General features: G+C 38.2%; 1 protein-coding gene across 5 annotated transcripts in view; it reads right to left on the bottom strand.

Annotated features, from left to right (window-relative positions):
* Positions 1-7,073, bottom strand: part of Vps13a (vacuolar protein sorting 13 homolog A) — a 228,418-nt gene extending 221,345 nt beyond the window's left edge. For all 5 annotated transcript variants that reach the window (XR_004514896.1, XR_004514897.1, XM_033757746.1 and 2 more), the window contains exon 1: positions 6,884-7,073. Coding sequence is in view for 3 of the 5 variants with exons in the window: in XM_033757746.1 (XP_033613637.1) it covers positions 6,884-6,983 (100 nt within the window). In the remaining 2 variants the exon portion in view is untranslated. The remainder of the gene's footprint in view (positions 1-6,883) is intronic.
* Between the last annotated feature and the right edge of the window lie 6 nt (positions 7,074-7,079).

The raw sequence follows: 7,079 nt of genomic DNA, 5'->3' as shown, positions 1-7,079 counted from the left end.
CTAAAACAATATGGTTTTCTTAAGATATTAAGACGCTCTTGGTTAAATTTACAAAACTAGAGTTAAAAGAAAAGGTTGTCTCTTTTACTAAAATAGTTTTTTGTGTCTTCTACGGTTAGGCTTTTGGTTACTAAAAGTGAACTTTAAGAATTAAAGAATATTTAAATGTTAATCTATAAAGCGTTTCCAATAATCAGATAATTGGTTAAAATAAATAATCATCATCTTAGTTTATGACATAACTTGTGAACATATATGTATATAGGTATATATTTAAAACCAAGATATGCTGTGAGTGTAAGCTGTAAAGTTAAGTTTATGGAGTTTAGAATACATAAGTTTATACATGCAAAGTAACTAATAGGTGCTTTCTTTTATATAATATGCATCTAGACCTTAGACATAATATGATCAAAATTTAACATCTGTTTAAGTTTGTTCCTAATATTTAAACTTGATCCACATCTACTGGCTTTGATTAAACCATTTTGTTATTATATGAAAAGATACACTTGTATTTTGCGTAGTACATCTATTTGAGTTAAGTTTCCTAAATTTTAAGAGCTCTACAGGTGTCCTCAATTCTTTTCAGAACAGTTACAACTCTATAACACCTGTTAAAGGAGTCTAAAATTTGCCTTAAATGTATAACAGATAATGTGAAATACAAAGAAAAGGTACAAAGGGGAAGAGGAAAGCAATAAATATGAGAAAAGGCAAAAACAGAATCAAAGTCTTTATAAATAAGGAGGAGTGTAGGGGTTGAAGGGAGGGCAGGGGAATGAGGAAAAAAATAAGAGCCAAGATATATCATGTAAAGGTACAAATTTCGAATGATGACTGTCATATTGAATAACTAAAATGTACCAATAAACTTAATGAAAAGAAAAGAGAAATAAATACTAGATATAGAAAGAAGACTCTGATCACTACACTGACTCCTGCTGACACTCTCTAGCTACAGTTATAGCTAACTGTTAGGGCTCAATGAGGCTGCAAAGGTAAGGTGGATGCTACAAAAGCTGAGTAAGTCTTTAAATTCCTTTGCTAAAGCTGTCTTTCAAAACCACAGAACTCTCCATCTTCTGATAGCTAAAACTGGAGGGACTTGTGCATGAATAATTGAAACTTGTTGTCTTTAAATAATTCACATCAAATGAAAAAAATCAAAGAAATATCATACTTATAAACTCCATCAGTAGACAGGTCCAGGAACCTATTCCAATCTAAGAGCAGTGTCTGGATGTGGCTCCTTTTCCCAATTTGTATTTCTATTCTGGTGCTCATGCTTTGGTTGTATGTGCTTTAAACTCTTGGTAAAATGTGCTTATTCTCACCAGGAGGCTGTCAAACTCGAAATGATCACACAGAAGGAAACAATGATAAATGAGCCAGACTCCTTTTACCTTTTGAAAGGAGTTCATAACTGCTAAACTCCAACACGACCTCTATCCAAGGCCCCTTAGATCAGCTCTCTTGAGAAGATCCCTGCCTGGTGTCTCTGCTATACCAATTCATCTCACCTTAAATCAACTAGATTGAATAGCAACCCATTTTCCAGTAACTGCAGTTAGGGATACCTCTTCAGAAGGAGTGTTACAGGCAGCTAAATTAGACAATTAATATACAGCCAGAGAGGGATTGGACCCTCAAGGAAGTCAGCAGAAAAATATAGACATCGGAATTGTGGCTGAAGGGGTAAGATGGAAATGCAACAGTAAGGCTTGCATGTCTTCCTAAGGGATAGACAGAAACTTGAGAATATACTGTAATTAGCACCACTTGGTCCAGTAAGTCCAGTTGGTAGTCAGATGCCCAGATGGGTCATCAGAGCATCTCGGCCCATCCCTTCCCCAAAATGCTTTTGTTCTTTCATCATACCCTTGCCATATGACTCGTTTCCCTATTGGATCATTAGCTAAGTAGCTATACTTTTAATCCTATACCGTAGCATGATTATAGTTTGGCCCACATTGTATCTCCATTAAAAATCTGCTGTATAAACTGCCTGACAAAGGGTCTTGGTGGCCAGCTCATTCTAGATCCCTCCTGAATATCCAGGAGCTATTCTTTCTTCCTTTATTTTCAATAAAACTCCCTTAATTTCTTCTTTGGTTCACAACTTCATTCCTCAATGTTGGAGAACCACAAACTCAGCATATTTGACATCTAACAGATCAGGAATCATATTTCTCCTATATCAGTATGATCCACCTATTCTGCACCTGGGTGGTAGCCAAAGAAAATGAAATTTGCATACAAAAGAGAAACGTGCATACTTTTGTTTATTGCAGCACTACTTACAACAGCTAAGAAACAGAATTAGCCAATGATTCAATCAGAGAAATGAAGAAAATACAGTATATATACACAATGGAGTACTATTCAGTCATAAAAATATAGTATATATACACAACGGAGTACTATTCAGTCATAAAAAATGAAATCACATAATTTGCAGGAAAACACATGGATAGGGAGGACCTCATGTTAAGTGATAAATAATTAGACATATCAAAAAAAAAAAAAAGCCCAAAAACCTGAAAAAAAGGAGAGGTGAGAAAGGGAAGGATAAATGAGGGGAGGATGAGCATGATCAAAGCACAACACATGCATGTATGGAAATGTCACAGTGAAAGCCATTAATGTGTATAATTAATATTCTCAAATAATTATAATGTTAAAAATTAGTCAATGTCATCTTGATCATGGAAGTTTGATGGTTCACACACATGCCAAAACATATCAAATTACAGACCTTAAATAAAAAACTAATTACTATGTATTTTGTAATACTGATTATATCTCAGTAAAGCTATTTATATATAGTAGAATCTAGTTAGTCGGCATATGGATGTGAGCTATAAAACCTCTATTGTTGATGTATAATTTAATAGTTTTCATAATGAAATGTTTCATCAACTGAAAAGTCCTATGAATATGTATTAGAACATAGATATAACAATATTAGTTCAGGAATTAATATTGGTTATTAGTCCAAGAGTGTAAGAAAAATTGTTGAATTCCCCATGAACTTCTTGACTCCTTAAAATCAGAACTATGTCCTAACTGAATATTCACCTTTCTGTACAGCCTCTGGTATAATGAGGGTTTATGGTAAATGGCCACTGAACAAAATCTTTTTTTTTTTTTTTTTGGTACTGGGGATTGAACTTGGGACCTCATGCTTGCAAGGCAAGCAGCAGAATCACTGAGCTAAATAAATCCCCGCCCCAAAATCTCTATTAAAAAGAGAAAACTGGAAGATAATAGTTTTAAAAAAAAACCCAAAGTTAAACACGAACTCTAATGCTACACAAAGATGTCATGACAAAAAAGTAAAACTTCCAAATGATATAATTTTGGAGAAACCAAATAAGAAAGCAAGCGTAAATTAAGAGAGGGCTATAAATTAGAAGTACCTCTGTGTCGCAAATGATAATTTTATCACATAATCCATACTTTTTTGAGAAGATAGGACAAATACACCTGGTAGGGTAAGTACTTAAGTAGAAGGAAAAGAAATGGAATCAGCAACAGGAAAATAATGCAATGACAGGAATAAACCAATACAATGTACCTATCCGTAGTAAGTCTCGATGTGAATAGACTAAATTCACCAGTGACGGTGTACCTTTTAGAGCTTTCAAGGACACAAACAGCCTGCTGCAGCAAGTGTGCCGTAAGTTTGCCACCACTGCCCTACCCAAAAGACAGTCTGGCAGAATGTATCAAAATATAAATATATATATATATATATATATACACACACACACACACACACACACACACACACGCACACACACACATACATACATATACATACACACACATATACACACATACATATACTTATATATTACACTGTGTAAAAGAAACACATTTAACCCAAAAAGAAATTTGTGGACTAAAATCCAAGGATGGAAAATAATATTCCATGTAATGGAAACCTAAAACGGCAAGTGTAGCTATCCTACAATACAAATTGCAAGACTAAAAAGACTGGCACATATTTTCAAATTACATTATCTGATAAAACATTTGCCTCCATCATAGAAAGAATTCTCAACTATCAACAATAAGAAAACAGGGCCAGGGATTTAGCACAGTGGTTCTACCACCTGCCTCGGAAGCACAAGGGCCCAAGTTCAATCCCCAGTACAATACAAAAAAAAAAAAAGGAAAACAGCCAACTCGGCAAAACAGTTTCTCAAAAAGTTAGTGTTATCTACTATATAGCCCACACAATCTACTAAGTGGGTATAAAAGAGTATTTTAAGTCCATTAAAAAAACTTGTACATGGATGTCCATAGTGGCATTATTTGTGAAAAATAGAAATAAAGTAAATATCTATCAACTGATGAGTAGATAAACAAAATGTGGTATAATCATACAATGAAATACTATTCAATCTATCCTTCAACATACAGAATCCTGAAAATATAATCTAAAATTAAGGAAACCAGAAACAAAGGGCTGCATGCCCTAAGATTCCATTTAAATTAAATGACCAAAATATATAAATCTAATTTTAAAAAAAGAAAGTAAATTAGTGACTGCCAGCAATAGGAGTAGGAAAGAATGGCGTGGTGAATGCTAATGAATTTGAGGTTTATTTGTGGAGTGTCTAAACGTTGCTATTAATAGTGATAGGTGCACAATTTTATTACTATATTAAAAAACACTAAAATACGCATTTTTAAATTGAAAATTTTACTGTGCCTGGTGGCACTCACCTGTAATCCCAGCTACCTGAGGTTGAGGTAGGAGGATTACATGTTTGAGCTTGGACAACTTAGCTAGATCCTATCTGCTCCTTCTAAAAGTGGAGTTTGGCATGTAGCTTAGAGGTGGTACAGAGGGTTTCATTTCCACTAATAAATCAAATAAATAAATGGCAGAATTTCATGACATGAATTAAATATCAACAGCAAAAGAATCCAATTTAAAATAAGCAAAAGATTTGAACCCTTCGCTGATAGAAATATACAAACAGCAAAAATGAATGGTAAGATACCCAACATCATTGATTAATCACTGAGAAATGAAAGACAAAGCTTTACCACTACACACCTAGTAGAATGATTAAAAAGGCTTTTCGTTGTTGTTTTTGTTTGGTTTGGTTTGGTACTAGGGATCCAACTCAGGACCATTTGCTTTTGAGGCAGCTGGTAAAAGTAATTTTTTAAAATGACCATAGCAACTGTTCAGTGGATGCAGTGTAACTAAATCCTGATACAATATGTTCACACATAAACCTGTACATTAGTGCCATGGTAGCTTTATTCATAATTTCCAGAAAAATGAAGTATTCTTCCACTGGCAAATGGATAAACATTTACAGTACATTCACGGCATAAAACATGAAACATACAAGAATGAAATAATGCATGAAATACACGGATGACTTTCAAGTATGTTTTGTTAAAAAGCCACACTCAAAAGCTACAAGCCAATAATTCCATTTATATGACACTCAGGAAAAGACAAAATGACAGAGATGGTAGCATGAGAGGCTGCAGGGAGGTCGAGTGGGGTCCACTACAAAGGAGCAGGAGCAGAAATAAGGGGGCTTAATGTAACTTGTCTGAATAATCATTGGGATGGTGGGTAAGTGCCTTAGTATTTGTCAAGACATACAGAACGTACACAATAAGGAACTTTGTAAACTTTAGATAAATTTGCTGAGAAATCAAACTCTAGACAAACCACTTTGAATGCAGAGCAATGTTTTACTACAGATCAAAGCACAACAGAAGAGTTTTTAAGGCTTCTTTCTGAAATACTATGGAGATGTTTTATTCTCACTTTGCAGCACAGATTAAACAATCTTCAAGTTATTTAGCACTTATGTTCCTAACTCTGTAAGTCCACACTCTATCATGGTACCTGGTGACGAGATTTTCTTCTCTTTTAAAATCAAACGTATTTGTTTATACTATTTCATAAACGAAAAGACTCACGATAAACAAGTATTTTAGAAGAATGCTGGAGGTTATGTCTATATCCAGGAATAAAGAGCTTTAAAAATTCACTGTACTATTCACACAGCCTTAACTTTGTCCGGGGACATTCCTTCAAAAAGGAGTCTAATTTGTAATAGATGTTTAAAATAAATAAATTAGGGTGTAATGTAAAACAGATGGAAGCACTAACAATAAAGCTCTAAGTAAGGTAGGGCGCACAGCAACGGGAAAGCACAGCTTTTACCACTAACCAGCGGAGGTGCGCGTTCCTCCCTGTCATTGGCAGGTCTGAGATGCTGCCAAGCCCATCTCCCCGCCCCCTATTTAAAAAAAAATCATTAATTTACTCAGGCTTACAAAATCCCACACAGCCTGTACACAGAACATATTCTCCCTGGATCCCATTGTGGGCTCAAAAGACACAGCTGTTTCCGGGCTGTTATCTGCGGAACCCAGGCGAGCAAGCCCCGGCGGAGGGGAGGCCCGAGGCGGAGCCAGGTCCCAGGAGTCTGGCCGCAGGGCGCGTGCGGGAGTAGGAGGGCGTCTGGGTCACCGCGCGAGGCGGCGTGCCACACTCGTGGGCTCTCCAGAGCCTTCGTCACAAACCACGGGGGAAACGGCTGGACAGAGACCCAACTCAGCAGCGGGTCGCGGCTGAAGCCGGACCGGACCGACCGCTCGGGGCGAGGGAGGAAACCGGCGCCGCGCTGGACTCGGACTCCGACCCTGCCGTCCCGGCGGGCCATTCCGAAGAGGGGACCCAGTCACCCTGCACTCCGGGCCCCCAGCGCGGCTCGCTCCGGAACCGAACCGCCGCCCGCCTTTACGTAACCTGTCGCGGAGGCGGCAGGCAGGTGGCAGCGCCGGCCGGGGAACGCGGGGACGCGAACACGCGGGGCGGCGGCGGCCTCGTTACCTGACCAGATGCCCAGGGACAGCTGGGACGTGTCCAGGTTCACCACATAGTCCCCCAAGAACCGGTTCAGCACGTCCACGACCAGTGACTCGAATACCATTTTCCTCAGCGGCGGAGGTCACGGCGGCCGCCCTCCCTCCCGTGCCCCAGCCTTGAGACGCCGCCTTCACGGTCTCCGGGGCGGGTCTGTGTGGCG

The sequence above is a fragment of the Fukomys damarensis genome, unplaced genomic scaffold (assembly GCF_012274545.1).
Source record: "Fukomys damarensis isolate Sample0158 unplaced genomic scaffold, DMR_v1.0_HiC HiC_scaffold_31, whole genome shotgun sequence".
Lineage (NCBI taxonomy): Eukaryota > Metazoa > Chordata > Mammalia > Rodentia > Bathyergidae > Fukomys > Fukomys damarensis.
Note: the sequence above shows the minus strand (reverse complement) of the source record. Positions and strands in the feature narration are given on the sequence as shown.